This window comes from Triturus cristatus, chromosome 3_1, assembly GCF_964204655.1.
Source record: "Triturus cristatus chromosome 3_1, aTriCri1.1, whole genome shotgun sequence".
NCBI lineage: Eukaryota > Metazoa > Chordata > Amphibia > Caudata > Salamandridae > Triturus > Triturus cristatus.
The window spans coordinates 748377569-748393549 of NC_140583.1; the positions used below are offsets into that span (position 1 = coordinate 748377569).

Sequence of the window (15981 nt, forward strand, 5' to 3'; positions counted from 1 at the left end):
GTGAGGGTGGATTCATGTGAAAAATGCATCAAACAGCTACAAAAAGAAGCAGGGAGCAGTAACGGGGTGAAAAAAGTCCTTTTATTTCCAGCAAATGCGTTTCGGCGAACTGCCTTTTTAAAAAAAATATTTTATATGTATATAGGACCAAGGACACCACTCTGTGTCCGAAACGCGTCTGAGACAGCACCATATGAATTCACTGCGTTAAATAAATTCAGTCTGGCATCAGCTATATCGAGAGTCCGTGTTCCTGCTTTGTGCTCGATAGCACTTGGGAAACTTACCATGTGGATATATATATATCTATATATATATATCTATAAAGATAGATAGATAGATAGATAGATAGATAGATAGATAGATAGATAGATAGATAGATAGATAGATAGATAGATAGATAGATAGATAGATAGATAGATAGATAGATAGATAGATAGATAGATAGATAGATAGATAAATAGACATAGCTTACAAACACAATAAAAAGATGAAAATATTAAGGCAATATTGAGACAATTAATTACTTAATAAATAAAGTACACTCAAAATAAAATGTTAAAAATTAAAAAATCTCAAAAACATGTTTTCCAAAAATAACATTAAAATTAATTTTACGATAAAAACAAATAATGTTAAATATAAAAAATAAAACAATGAATGTTATAAACTCTAGTTAACCAACATTATTGAAATTATTGCAGTCTATGAATATTAAATATACTTTTTCCACTCTAACACAGCATAACATGTATAATTGTAAAGTGCACATTCCCGTGAGGGTATCTTGGTGCTGAATAACACATGTTTATTTTTGCTTAACTCAATGGCACTCATTTCATTGACTTCAGAAAGATGAAATTCTGAGTGGAACCACTGAAATTTGAACCTATGCCCATGAGATCAAACACATGTCCCTACCGTAGATGCATTGGTCCACGAAGCCACCAGACTATGCAACGGTAGGGAAAGTGTTGAACTTCGGAGGGGTAAAATTTACTCTTCCCACTCCAGTCTGCTCAACAGTAGGGAAAGCATTCGATTTCGGAGGAGGGAAATTTACTAATCCCATCCAAACAGCTCAACAGCAAATAAAATGTATGACTATGGAGGGGGTAAAAGTTACTATTACCGCTCCAGTTTGTGCAATAGTAGGGAAAGCACTGGATTTTGGAGGGATGAAATTTACTATTCCCAGTGCAGTCTGAACAACAGCATGAAAAGTGTTGGATTTCAGTTCAACAGAAGGGAATTGGATATGGGAGGGGTACAATTCACTATTCCCACTCCAGTCTGTGCAACAGTAGGTAAAGCAGTGTATTTGAGAGGGGTGAAATGTACTGTTCCTACTCCAGTCTGTGCAACAGTAGGTAAAGCAGTGTATTTGGGAGGGGTGAAATGTACTGTTCGGACTCCAGTCAGCACAACACTAGGGAAAGTGATGTACTTTGGTGGGGTAAAAAATACCAGTCCCACTCCAGGTTGTGCTACAGTAGGGAAAGTGCTGGACTTCGTAAGGGTAAATTTTACTATTGCGATTCCAATCTGCCTAACAGTAGGGAAAGTGTTTGATTTGGAAGGGGTAAAATTATTGCCATGAGTTTTTCCAAACTTTGCCACTCTTAGGAGTCACACATTACTGCAGACGGCAGCCATGCTCACTCATTAGTAAGCAACTGTTTGGAGTTGGAAATATTCCTGTCATTATTCACTTAAGTGAACTTAATTGTTAGTGTATGGTCATCTTTGATGGTTGGCGACTCCGATCCCTTGCTCTGAAGAGTGATGGTTGACTGCCTTGTCGTATTTGATTTTCGTGTTATCTTAGTCAGGGATCTTGCCTATAGCACATTGGGTTCAGGGTTCATTATTGTAATTCCCCATTTCAGAAATTGTATGTTGTTCTTCAATATTAATTCGCTTGTGTCAACACTTGTGGGAGCCACTTCAGTTGATTTATTGATTCTCCATGTTTTGGGGCTCTAAAAATGACTGAAATTATGTCTTTGTCAGAAAAGGTTGGAAAAGCCTTAAAAACTGTAATTATGTTTCCTCTATTTAGAGTATCTACACCCCTTCAAGATGGATATTCTGTGTGAAAAATTATTTTGCTGTTGCCATCATCTCCCAGTAAGAAGGGAGTTCTTATTGGTTTACAGGAGCAATTCCAGCCAGTGGAAATTCAACGCAGGAGAACTGTTTTCTATGGTTTTAGCAAGGAAAGCTAGTGTGGCGATATTATCCCAAAATGTGATAAAAGGTGGAGCTCTTCTTTATCACCTTGGTTGTTACATCCAGTTTGGCTCTTGAAAGCTTGGTTCAAAGTGTCAGTTACTATTGCTTCTACTTGCTTTCATTAATTTGGAGTTCGACTTGGCTGAGTAGTTAAGCAGGCATGCACCCTTATATATGAGTGTGGAGGAATGATGAGACCCATGTAGGCATAGTGAAGCTTGGATGCAAAAGACTTGGCATGGTGGAACAAAACTTGCTTGAGTGCCATGCTACATGAGGCATATAAGAATTGGCCCTTATAAATTATTAAAATGCCCTTAAAATTTGAATTACCACCAGTATGAAACCACTATTACTTTCTATTAGTGTATAAATAAATAAATTGACATCGTCTCATCGCCTTGAAATGCCTAGCATGTTTGTTCCATCTTCTAATAGTTTGAAATATTCTTAAAAAGCACTGGATTCTGTTTAACATTTAAGTCATAGAGTTGTCACATCCTCTATGATATCTAATTCCTCTGTGCTTTATAGATGAAAGGCTTGTTTGAGTTTGTGTGAGGTCCCAGCACAACGCAGTCGGGCCCTTAGAACCAAGTTGGTTTCTTGGAGGTGCATAAAGGAACTGGTCTCCCCCTCTCCTTGATACCTCAGCACCACCAATTCCCCCGAGGATACTGGCCACACTTGGAAGAAATCAGAAGTGACAGATTAAGGACTACACGGGAGGCGTCCAGAAGTTATGCTTTCACCTACCTATGTCCTCTGCTGAGTTGTGATGAGATGTTCAAGAGGTGGGTTGGACATTAGCAACCCACAGGTTTAAAGTCAGAGGTACAAGGTCTGTGGGTGCCAATTACTGATGAGCAGGAGGTGCGGATCACGTCAGGATGCTAAATGTCAGAGTGTACTTTAGTAGTGGGTTATCTGAGGACCAATGTCCTTGCACATGTTCCTACTCATTAAGACAGTAACCATACTAACAAATAATTTCGGACATAAGCATATATGAACACAGGAAGTAATAATTTCACACAGAAAAATTATGTTTGCTTCATGAGAAATGTGATGGATTACAACATTACAATAATATGTAGATAAAGTTCTTATGCCAGTATGGCAATAAATACAACTGTAATAATCACAGTAAAATGATATTCATCATCTCAAATCAATGAACTTTAATAATCTGCATAGTTTATAACAAGAATATTGACCGCCACAAAAGGGAGTATTCATGAGCTTTAGTGTACTATCAGCATCCACTAAACACTACAGCCTATACACTTTGCAGTTATAAGCCGCTTCTTCCACTTTCCTTATCTTCCTTTGTTTATACGCTTCCAATAATTCACTCTTTTATGTATATTCTATTGGGTTTCAAACATGACCTTATATCTCATTCTGAGGTGTGAGGATCACCAACATGTATCTAGGCTAAAATTTCAAATAACAATTATGGGTCCAAAATTAAAACAAGTGTCCCAAAATGTATCGTCTCTCACTGATTGTTCTAGCATTCATTTCCATTCTGTATTGATGTTTAGAGGTCAAACAGACAAAACTGTAATCCATAGAATTTGTCATGAGGTAGGTATAATTATTATGTGTGAAATTATTGTTCCCAATGTACACATATGCTTGTTAACATCAGAGTGTGCTAGTAAAAGGTTCATGGAAGGGCACATGTACACCAGCAATAGTCCATGCATTGGATCATGCTATTAATTTCTGGCATAATCACTATAAATTTAAATAAGATGTACAGGAAACAACAGAACTTAACTGAAGCTGATGTTTACAATAATAGCTGAGTAATGTTGAAAAAATGCATTAATCCCTGCTGCAGGAAAGATGCCACAATCATAGGATCATAAGAATTCCAACTACATCAATGTACATTTTCATGCGTTACCTTTACATGTCTGACAGCAGCCATCTGGTGCAATCTGTATACTACCCTGAAAGAATCAGAGAAAGTTCAGTATTATTTTTGGTGACAGATGTCATACTTGGATCTGCCAAGCATGGAATAACGCATACAAGAGCAGGCATCAAGGTAGTGAATTGTGAAAGGCAGTCAAATGAAGTTAATGTTGAATAAGAACAGAAATACAGAAAAGAAAATTAACAGAATGGGTCAACAAAAAATATGCAGGAGCGGCCCATGCAGATAAAGTGGTGGGCGGTAGGGACGGGTGGGGTGATTCGACAGATGACCACAGCAGAAAATTGAATAAATAATTAATTTTCCGTCATCATTGTCTGTCAAAATCCCCCCAACTAACCCCACTGTTCTTACCTGCGCGGGCAGCGGCTGAATATATGAAGATATTATTTAAACAAGGTTAAGGACATCATGCTTTAAAAGAGTCCATAACACAATAATGTAATTGATTTAAAAGTGATTTAAACTTGGCATTGAGCTAAAACTATGTCTTAATCCTAAAGTTATGATAAATGATCAAGATCTAAGATCAGTAGCCTCAAAACCATTAAACATAAAATAGTCCAGGAGGACTGGAGGGACGCCCTGGCGGGTCCTAGAGAAGCGGCTATAGCGATGCGCCTGCGCCTCATACAATTCAAATATCTGCATAGGGTTTACTTCACCCGGGCCAGACTGTTCCGAGCGGGTATGATTGCTGCTCCGGATTGCCTCAGATGTGGCCGGGAGGAAGGAACATTTCTCCATACTACTTGGCACTGCCCTGACTTAGACCGGTTCTAGAGGGGGGTAATTACCTGCCTGTCCGAAGTACTGGGGTGGGAAATCCCACGAACGCCACGAATTGCGCTGCTGCATGTCATGGAGGGCATTGGGGGTAACATATATAAGCGGCATCTACTGCAGCTTGGCCTTACACTAGCAAAGCGGGACATCGCTAGAGCATGGAAGGCACCTCAAACTCCATCGGTGACTGCATGGAAAAACGGCCTAGACTTCTGTATGGGTCTGGAACAGCCCATATTTGTGGCCCGGGGATGTCCACGCAAACACTATAAAATATGGAAAAGATGGGCGGATTACCGGGGGCTGTGGCTGGAGCAACCAGTGGAGGAAGAGGATCATTTATGGGGATAATTCTTGAGACCGGTTAGGTTGGGGTGGCGCCAGGCTGGGGGGAAAGACGGGGGGATCTTTCTTATTGGGATATGACTTGGCAGCAGGACATTATGGCTGTGGTGGGAATTATGTGGACATGGTGCGACACAGGGGAAAGTGTGGGGGGTGTTGGGGGGTTTGTTATCGTTCGGGATATAATTTTGTGGCATTTCTGGATGGCAGGCATACAAATAGATTGCTTTAGTGACATAATGCAATGTGATTTCATTGATGACCCTGATACACAGGGTGCTGTAATATATATGCAATCGACAAATAAAATATGTTTAAAAAAAAAACCCCAGAAAATAGTCCGTTAAATTGGAAGTCTGCCTGTACCTACCACTGAAATCGCCATTCCACACCGTTTGGGCAGGGTTATATGACGAACCACGCATGCCTTTATCACGCATGCCTTTGCAACATGGGCAATAGAACGTCCGCATCATTACCACACTTTCTTTAGCATACAAGTCATTGTCACAACTTGCCTTAGGGAAGTGCTGGACTTTGGAATGGTATAATTTACTATTCCAACTCCAGTGTGTGCAACAGTTGGGAAGGTGTTGGACTTAAAATACCAAAATATTCCAACAAAGTGTTCCCTCAAGCAAGTTGTTGTAATGACTTGTGTCCTAAAGGAATGCGTGGTAACAATGCACTCATAGAAGTGCCCACGTTGTAAAGGCACTGCGCGGTTGTAATTGTGTGGTAAAGGGTGTTTCCCTTTGTGCAGAAACCTACAGACAAAGGTCAACTGCCATATAATCACTACTAGCTCTCTCAGCTGTCTTTTTACAATGGGCTAACTGATTGTCATTGGTAGCTTACAAATTAAGCAATGTCATTAATGTGTTTGCCTTATTCCGAGCCAAACATGGACAATGTGTAGAAGCTCTGCTAACATCTTCCAGACATTGTCTGGGGCCACACACGGATCCACAGTATTCTGTAAATCACATCTTTGCTAGGTTGTCCTTCCTGAAAGGATTCTACTACAAAATCCCAAACTATTTGTTGCATGTACATCAAAATAAAATCAATTTGTGCCATAGCTAGTAGGGATTTGGAGGGCAGCCCACCACGGGGAGGTATGCCCCACGGGGTTTTTGCAAAATGGAGCTGTCCAGAGCCTGAGCTATATATGAGCTGTCATTTTAAGGTACAGTCCACAATTTTGTCTTGGTGGCACGGTGGCTGGTACCTGTGCAAGAGAGGATTTGTCGCATTTTGTCCAAGAGCTTTGTTTGAGGATTGGTTAGTTTACAGTGATCTTATTAGAAGGTATTCTTTACTTACTGCAATGGCACTACATGACATTCAAAAAGACAAGGTGGCCCAGGTGATGCGTCTATTGTCTGAGGCCAGGCACCTGGACTTGCAGATAGATGGGTACAACACCATGGTGGGAATCCCACCCCTAAAGCTGCCAGATGGGGTCGTGGCTACTGGGTTGGCAAGTGCATTGCTGCACCATCCCAGGCTTCAGGAGGAGAAAAGGTAAGTAAACAGGGCTGCTGCTGTACATGGGTAGCATCCTGACTAAGGAGGCCGAGCAAGGCTGATCAGGTGGTGTGCCGGGCATCTTGTGGAGATGGCCTTGTACAAGTAGCTAGACTGCTGGCCACAGGAATAGCATGCTGGGCGACTCGAGACCTCCTTGAGCTCCAGGGATGCTTTGCGGTTTTCAAATGTGGGCGGGCCACCGCAGACACATGTGCAGGGGTAGAGCGAGGCATGGAGAGGGAATGATTCTAGCTGGCTGTGCTTGCCAGAGGACTCAGCGATGGGGAGAGAGGAGGAGGAATTGGAGGAGAAGATTAGGGAACTATGAAGGAGCGCTGAGGCCAGTCAGGATCAGCTGCAGTTGGTTTTTATAGAGGTGTATGAGAAATGCTGTATGAGGCTGAAGCAGTTAAGCGGAGACCGGTTAAGGAGTTAGAACCAGCATAGGATAGAAATCTCAACAGAATTGATTGGGACAATAATACATGGTTCTACCAATCGCCTATTGCAGTCAGGGCAGCCTGCGGCAAGGAAGTTAAGGGGGGGCATTTGTGGGCTCCTTGGAATCTCAAGGGGAGGCCGCAGGGCCAGGTTTTCAGTTTATGGGCCGCCACTTCACTCTGTGGTAGCATCTTGACTGGAATGGAGTGAGGGGTAGGAGGAGGGTCAGGAAGAGGGTTTTCATGAGGCCTAGACTGGGGTGCGCAGCCAGTGATCTGGTGGTGAAGCCTCCGAGCAGGGTATATTGGGGGGATGTTAAAGTTGGGGCTTGGCAAGGGTCAGAGGTAGAAAGAGCAGCAGCAGGAGAGTCCAGGTTGCCTTCTAGGCTCAGAGGTCGGTAGTGTGAGTGTACGGTTGGGGAAGTTGGCAAGTGAGGGGTTTAAACATGGGGATTTTTAAACCAGTGCACTGGACCTTGTTTCTATGATCCAGGTCGGCACATTAGCTGCGGGGCAGGACTCTGGATAGCCTCGTGCGGCTCAATGGCCCTGAGGAGAAGAGTCAGTGTAGCTCTGTGTGGTAGGCTGGGATCCGTTGGTGGACGTCAAGATCATGGCAACAAGGTCTGGTGTGACCTTGGAGGTGCAACGGGCGGAAAGATTTGGAACATCCTCTGCCTGGATGGACTACGGGACTATGTGTCCTGTATCGCTGGGAAGGTGAGATGGGCAAGGTATTATGACCCCACCTGGTAGGTTAACATGTGAGCATATTTTGCACATGGATGAGCCCCTCCAGAAGAAGTTAGAGAGTGGTGCTCTTATTGAACTAGGGGCACATACTGAGCAGTTAATGCTTGATTATGAAGAGGAAAAATTGGAGGAATCTGAACTGAGGGATGATAATGAGGGTCAGGCAGAATTTCTCTATTGGTGCCAATTAGAAGCATTGGAGGGGGAGTGCCTATTTTTTTTTTTTTGGATCTATGTGCCCAACAGCACACTGGAGGATGGGTCAGTAGTACCTCTTTGCAACAGTGATGGCGAAGTGGCGGGTCCCCGAGTGGGCACTGACCTTGGCGCCGAGTAAGATACCGAAATATGAGCTGCACACATCTCGCATAGCATCTACAGGGGCAGAGGCTAAAGAGCTTAAAAAAATGGAAGGCCTGCTCAAGGATGGGGTTCATTGGGGTCGAGGCTTGGGAGCCTTAAGAAAGCGTTGAAGCCCGCTTAAAAATGATGTCCAATGGGGTCGAGGCTAGGGAACCTCAGGACAGAGGTAAGTCCCGCTTAAGGAAAGGTCTATCCATGCGGGACACTGGTATTGGCACAAAGGTGTGCACTGACAAAGCCATACTGAAGCAAGAGGATAGTAAACAGGAGGCCCAAGGGAATTGGAACATAGACCAGGCGAGTACATTGGGTAAGGTCATTGTCAGGGGGGTAGGTACAGAGTCTGGTGGGATCAATAAAGCAACACAAAAAGGGGCACAGATGTTAAGCTGGAGACCAAAGAGGTTTAGTTCAAGCCGTTGCCCTACACGGGTATGTCCAAGCTGCCGGGGGCACACCTCATGCAGTCCACTAAAAAGAGCATTTAGTATGGGAAGGACATTGAAATACTGAAACTTCTCCATAGGGAATTGAGGCCCAAGGGGGAGGGTGGGGGGGGGTTATACAGAGGAAGAATTAGAGTTGTCGAAATGCCCGAGGGTGCCAGCGACAATACAGAATTGGACTGCAGCATTTCTCATATATGGGAGTGTGTACTGTGAAAAGTACCTGGAGGAGTCAGTAGCACTCTTTAAGTACATAAATGCTATCAGGAAGGAATAGTTGAATTACGGAGACAAATGTTGGGCCCTGTATGATGAGGAATTCTGTGCTCGTATGGCAGTGGACCCGGATGTACAATTGAAGGAACTGTACACAGACTTACAGCAACACACCATGGGCCCGGCAAAACTATTTTTGGGGCTAGTGGTTTGCAGATCGTTTATAAGTCCTTTCAGGGTTGACCCAACCGGGGAGGGATGCGGGCGTTCAAGCCAAGGGCAGGGTAGCTAGTGTGAGGCCAGTTGGGATTATAATAAATTACTTTGTACAAGGAAAATGTGTATGTTTCAAAATGAGGGCTCGAAATGTGAGATAGGTACCCATTGGTCACCTGCTTTGGGGTGGGCGGGCTGGTTATACAAAAAGCTACGGTTAGCTGCAAGGGCCCCTGGGTGGACAACAGGGTGTCCCGTCAGGGCAGCAACATGGTCAGACCATGGGCTTCAGGTCAGGTAGGGGTGGACAGGGCTCTGGAGGGAAGGGCTTGTACGTGCATCAACTTGCACGAACTCGCAATGTGGCTCCCACACTATCACAGGACTGATAATGCTAGTTTACTGCTACAAGGCTTCACAGACAGTTTCAGAATTGGTTACAATGGTCTGAGGGTGTGCCACTGAGCAGCTAATTTGAACTTAGTGAGTGAACAGGCCCAAGTTGTAAGGCAGAAGCTAAGAAAGGAGATTCTGTTAGGTTTCACCTATGGAACACCTCATTGTGCCCCTCATCGGAGTGGTACCCAAAAAGGAACATGGGCACTTTAAGCTAATTCAAAACCTTTCATAGCCCAAAGAACAGTCAGTTAATGATTTTGTTTCTTCCAAAAGTGTTTCAGTGACATATTCATCTGTAGGCATTAGTGGAAAAGGTTTTGATGGGTAAGAGCGACATCAAGTCTACCTTCCAATTGTTTCCAGTACACCCTGACGACTTTCAACAACTGGGTATCCCATTCAATGGTCAATGGTACATGAATAAAATGCTTCCAATGGGTTTCTCCAATTCATATGCTTTATTTGAGTGCTTTAGCACATTTCTTCAGTGGCTATATATTTGGTACAGGGGGCATGACCATATGACACATTACTTGGATGATTTTTACTTTGTAGGTACTTCTGGTTCCAGAGACTGCCAGCGCTTGCTGGACAGCTTCCAGGAACTCACGGGTGACGTATGTGTTCCCTTGGCCCTAGAAAAGACAGTGGGATCCAGTACTGTCCTTTCTGGGTATTGAGATCGATCCAATGGCCATTGAGGCCCAGTTACCCGAGAAGAAAAAAATTACCATGCAGAACTTGCTGAACACAATGCTGCGAAAGCAAAAGGTGACATTAAAGTAGGTGCAGGTCTTGTTAGGCCATCTGAACTTCACATGCAGGGTAGTGAGAGCAGGGAGAACTTTCTGTAGACTAGGTTTATCTTTCTGGGGACTGCCCTTACCTAATCATCATGTATGGATTTCGGCAGGTGTTAAGGAGGATCTGCAGTCCTTCAATGAGATTCCACTAGCAGCTTTGACTGACATGGAATGGGATTCCCAAATATTTTCAGATGCAGCAGGAGGTTGCAGCTTTGACCTTTAATGGCAAGGTCATTGGTGCGTAGAAAATTGGCCTGATGCATGGAAAGAGGGTATGTGAAGTATTGCCTTCCTAGGATTTTCCTCCTTGCTTGTGGCTGTGGTGCTCTGGGGGAACAGCTGGCACAAAGAAGAGTTCTTTTCAGTGTCGACAACATGTAGGTTGTGCATGTAGTTAAGAGGCAGCGCACCAGGGAACGACAGTTGTGGCAGTTGCTGAGAGTTTTTGTATTGCACTGCTTGAGACTCAACATTAATTTCCAAAATGTTCCTAGTGTGAACAATGACATTGCTGACGCTTTGTCTCATTCAAAGTGGGAGATGTTCCATGGGATGGCCATGGAGGAGGTCTGAGTGAGGACACAAATGATGCAGGAGCTTTGATCCCTAGGAGAGAAAGGATGCTCTAATTTGGTAGCTGAATCTTGAGTTGTTTCCACAATGAGGGTATACTATCAGACTTGGTCTGAATTTTTAGGGGGGCCAAGAGGAGATCATGATAATGGGAGAGGGTAGAGAATGTAGTGTTAGTTGTACTCCCCTTCACTTAGAAAGGCGAGTCGATGGTAAATATTTCGGGCAAGCTGTCAGGTCTTGCATTTATGGGAAAGCTCTTATCGGGCTATGTCCCCTCAGCTGGCAAACCGGGGAAAAGGATTTTAGAGGGTTGTGTAAGGGAAGGCAGGTAAGGTGACCACATATGGAGGCCTCTGACCTTGGATATCATGAATAAGTACTAAGTCACTTTCCCAGAGATTGCTCGGATAATAATGGGGCAGTTTTAGATGGGCTGAAGTAAGAGTACAGGTTGCCAACTCTGTTTCTGTTTCAAGTTCTGTTACCAGAACCCAGGCAGCAGGGCGGAACATCTGGATTGTGTGCCACTTCTTTGTGAAGTTTGCAGTGCGCCACATGAGGGCCAACAGACTCGGGGTGAATCTGGGTTTTCACAAGGCTCTATATTCCAACACTTGAGTGGGAAAATAGGGAATGAGATGAATGGAGCTTCTTCCCTGTCTGAATATGCTTCTAGTGGGTTGGATACTTCTGCTTCATCGAGGAGAAAACCACCTGGTGGTTCAGAAAGGCTTGCCACTTATTACAGTCATGAAGGAGGTTCTGAGGGAGATCCATGGGTTATGGGCAGGCTGCCACTTTCCTTGAAAATAATTCATACCCAGGAAGGTTTAGCATGGAGCAGATAAACCTTCAGCCATAGATACGGCTCTGAGAAAATTTAATTAAGAGATGAATGCTTCTTGCAGGGACATCATATTGGTAGGGTGGTTCAATGAATCTCCGTTACGAGAATGTTGAATTTTTCAGACAGGATGTTGTCCATTTGTTTTGTATGGGAATTAAGTTATAGATGTATCCCTGTTGCAGATAAAGTTTGTTTTGGCAAAGGTACTGGGTATGTAGCAGTTGGGGATATTTCCCTTAGGACACATAGGGGGCTAGGGATGAGGGACGTACAGAAATAAGGGGGGGGGTCACCTTCCCCCTCTTGCCCCCCTTCCTTTTTTCTGGGTGCCGTTGGCTGAGAAGTTGGCATGATTTACAGAAGTTTATTCTTTTTATCAGCAGCAGTTCAGGCTGAAGGGAATGGGTAGTCAAGTTCACGCCTGGATGACCTAGGAAGTTCAAAAATAGGTAGGAGTTAAATGGGTTCACATGATAATGAAGGTACAAAAAGGGAATGGATTTTAGAGGTCCCAGATACATTTGACCAGCTTTGGTGCAAGTATTTTTATTGATGTTTTAGGTTGTTATGGGGGAGAATATTTTAGGGGTGGGGGTAGCTCATCATAGGTGATTCAATATGTTTCCTGAGGTTATAGTTTTGTAAGACAAAGGCCAAAGTTATTTTGTAATGCACACCTGTTTTAATAAAGCTGCCTTTTTCACAAAAAACCTAGTGTCAGAGGTCTATGTTGCTACCTACTTCCCCTAAAGCACTGAGCCTTTCTCACCATTTCAAGATTATTTCCAGGAAGGAAGCATTGTTTCCTTATAGAAGAAGCCAATATAACAGATATAGTGTTTCATCTTTGTTGAGAAGCTAGTACCAAGGAATTGGACCTGGACAGTGTAGTTTAGAAATCCAAAAGCTCAAACTGAAAGTCCTGTGTTTGATAGACCAAGGTTGCAATTTATCTTGGCTGATGCAAACAGTTTGGGTTGAAGTGTATGGATCAACAACAGATTATAAATAACACAGGAAAAAATTAACATTTATTGGAACAGTAAACACAACTCGAATGAGTATCAGCTAGACGGAATTGATGCTCAAGCAAAATTGCAGCCTTCGTCTGACCAGGGGAAGAAAGGACCACATGATGCATTAGTTTGATTAGAAAATGTATGGCCTTATATTTTTCAGAACCAGTTAGGCCACCCTTCGTTTCAGATATATTGAATACATTGTTTTTTTCACTGCTACAACTGTTGCCCCCTGACAACTAGAAGTAACAGTGACTAGTATACTGTGTCCGAACAGTAACCAATTGTGTTTTATAAGGCCATGCACCACTTTGGTAATATCTGCCAGATGATCTAAGACTCAACCCTTACGGAAATACTGAAACATGTATCTATTTAGAAAGTATCTTAATGTCTAACCCTGTTTCTTTTTCCCACCTATCCTTGCCTCCGCCAAGCTTACCCTTTTGCATCAATTGTTCTGTTTCATTTGAAGCACACTGCTGCCTCAAAGGCTAGGCCCCCTTATACAAATATGTTAAGTAAATGTAGGACTTTTAGTCTTTCAATCAGATTAGAATCTGGTTTGTGACATCCCGACTTTCAGAAACCACTGATCCACGGGCTGTTTCTCCATTAGGGCTCAGGGGCTGTGCCCCTCTGAAATTCCTACACATTTACATAAAAACATTAAATAGATCGATTTATTTAGAGATACTATTGTATCTCTAAATGAATCAATGTATTTAAGCCTGGGCTGTCTGGTTCAGGCCTGCTCCGCCTCACCCTGAAGCAAGAGACGAAAGCCAGGCATTAAATCAACTTTCTGAACTGTGATGCACAATGCAGTGCTTTCTGTTTTGAAGCCCTTCATTGCCATTGTGGTCCATGGTTGTATGCACTCTGTTGGCCAGTGACGCAATCAGCATCACAGTTTCGGGTGTCAGAGACTTCATCACTGTGTGAATTTGGACGTCTGTCATTCAAAGGCATAGATCCCACCCTTTGGTCATATGTGAGAGTGGATGCAAGTACGTCTGATCTGGTGCCTTGTTCTTAGTAATGGTAAGGGTTTGCATGCTAATGTTGTGTTGTGTATATTGTCCTGAGACCCCCATCATGCTAACCTCCTCCACTTTGACACCCCAGGCCTTCGCTGCAGATTGCTGGCTCCATTAGAAGTGGAGCTGCTGTATTTATTCCCCCGTAAAATGGATCCAAATAACAAGCAGGGTTCTTGTTCCCTTGCGAAGTTCATCCAAATATCCGAGTCAAGCAAGACGAGAAATATGTGCTTACAGTGCACAGTTCTCTGATGTATGACATTAAAACTGGCTGTGTCTTCATGCCTCTAAGTCAACACTGATGCGAAAAACATGGATTGACTTGCAAACAATGAATGTTAAAAAAGTTAAGGGAATGCATTTCAGCGATTTAGTTCCTCTATTCTTTCACATGCTTTACTTAATCTTGCCCCCCCTTAACAGTTAGCTATTCTATTATGTTGTTGTTTATTTGTATTTGTTTCTGTGCATACTTTGAGGCTTGAGCCATGCCAGGTGTTTATGAGGGGCTTTGATTAAGCGCTAAGTCTGAAGCCAAACAAAGTGCCTGTCAGTGGGTAGGCCTCTACAGAGCACACAGAACAATGTTTCTGTATTCCATTTGCAACTGAAATTCTATGGATATGTGTATGAAGGGGGTACACAGAAAGAGAAATTAAAGTGCTTAAAGTTAAGGGAGTGCAGTGTATGTTAGGGGGCAGTGATGCGAGGAAGTATATTCAGTGAAGAGTGAAAAGAGGATGCTGAAGAGGTAAGAGAGGTGGTTGAAGACGTGTAGATGGATAAGATATGCAGGGAAAAAGAGGATACATATCTAACATAAAGCACACGTACCTGGAGGCCAAAACTCCTTCCAAAGGCCACAATGCTATTTCATTCACAGGCACACAATTTCCGAATTGAAACATTTCTAATGTTAATTATTTATGACAAATCATTGTTATACCTCATTTGTCTAAAGCAGCTAACACCCTTTGACAAAGTCAACTATACTGACAGGCTTTATGTGTATGGCAGTTGTTGTGTCATTTATCTGGATACAATTACATCTCAGAGAGAAGCCAAAATACCAGTTGAACGAGTTACTTACCTTCGGTAACGATGTATCTGGTGGAGACATAGTCTAGCCGCAGATTCCTTAACTTAGAATATCCCCAGGCGTCAGACTGGATCCAGAAAATCTTCTGCAGCAGCACCTCTGCGCGCCGGGGGGGGCGGTGCCGTCCGGCTCCGCCCTGACGTCGTCCAAGAACATGATGTCAGCGGAGCCATTTATGCCCCTCCCGGCGCGCTGCTGTCAGTTTTCATCAGAGAAACTTTTCCGTGTCAGAACGCGGAGCCATCACCAAAAAACGGTGAGAATATGGGAACAGTGTTAAAAAATGATGAAAAAATAGCAAGAAATTCACAGGTGAGACAGAGCAGTGCTCTGAAAAGCCACCCCGCAAGAGCGAAGGCCAATCAATGTGAAAGGGAGGCAAGAATGTGGAAAAACAGCCTGGCAGAGGACAGAAAGTCCGCATCCAGAAAGTAAAACATTGAAAGAGAACAAGTCCGGAACACCAGATTAAGGAGAGGCCACCACAAGGCGTCACCAGAAAGAGACGTCGCATCCCCAATAAAGGACCCACAAATGTACAGAGCCAAGAGATCTGAAGTAAAAGACTGCAGGGATGGCAAAGACCACAAGGCAATGGAGAAGGGGAGAGCGGGATGGTGGGAAAAAGCATGAATAGATTTCACACCGTACAATCCAGGCCGGGGGCTGGAAAGAACACATTATCTGTCAACATACAGCCCAATCTTGAGAATGGGTGGAATGGAGCAGAGAAACAGAACGAAGCAATCTGTGTTGAGAATATCACTTTGCAAAAGGGCAAGCCACCCAAAGGAAGACGAGTATAGAAAGCCCCAACCTGAAAAGGTCCTCGCAGAACGGGGAGGACGTGTGGGCATTAAGGAATCTGCGGCTAGACTATGTCTCTACCAGATACATCGTTACCAAAGGTA

General features: G+C 43.5%; 1 protein-coding gene across 1 annotated transcript in view; it reads right to left on the bottom strand.

Moving 5' to 3' along the window:
* Window positions 1–15981, bottom strand: part of LOC146860912 (intestinal mucin-like protein) — an 89830-nt gene that overhangs the window by 18796 nt on the left and 55053 nt on the right. Inside the window, exon 10 of the mRNA XM_085646180.1 lies at window positions 4151–4196. Coding sequence (XP_085502306.1) covers window positions 4151–4196 — 46 coding nt within the window. The remainder of the gene's footprint in view (window positions 1–4150; window positions 4197–15981) is intronic.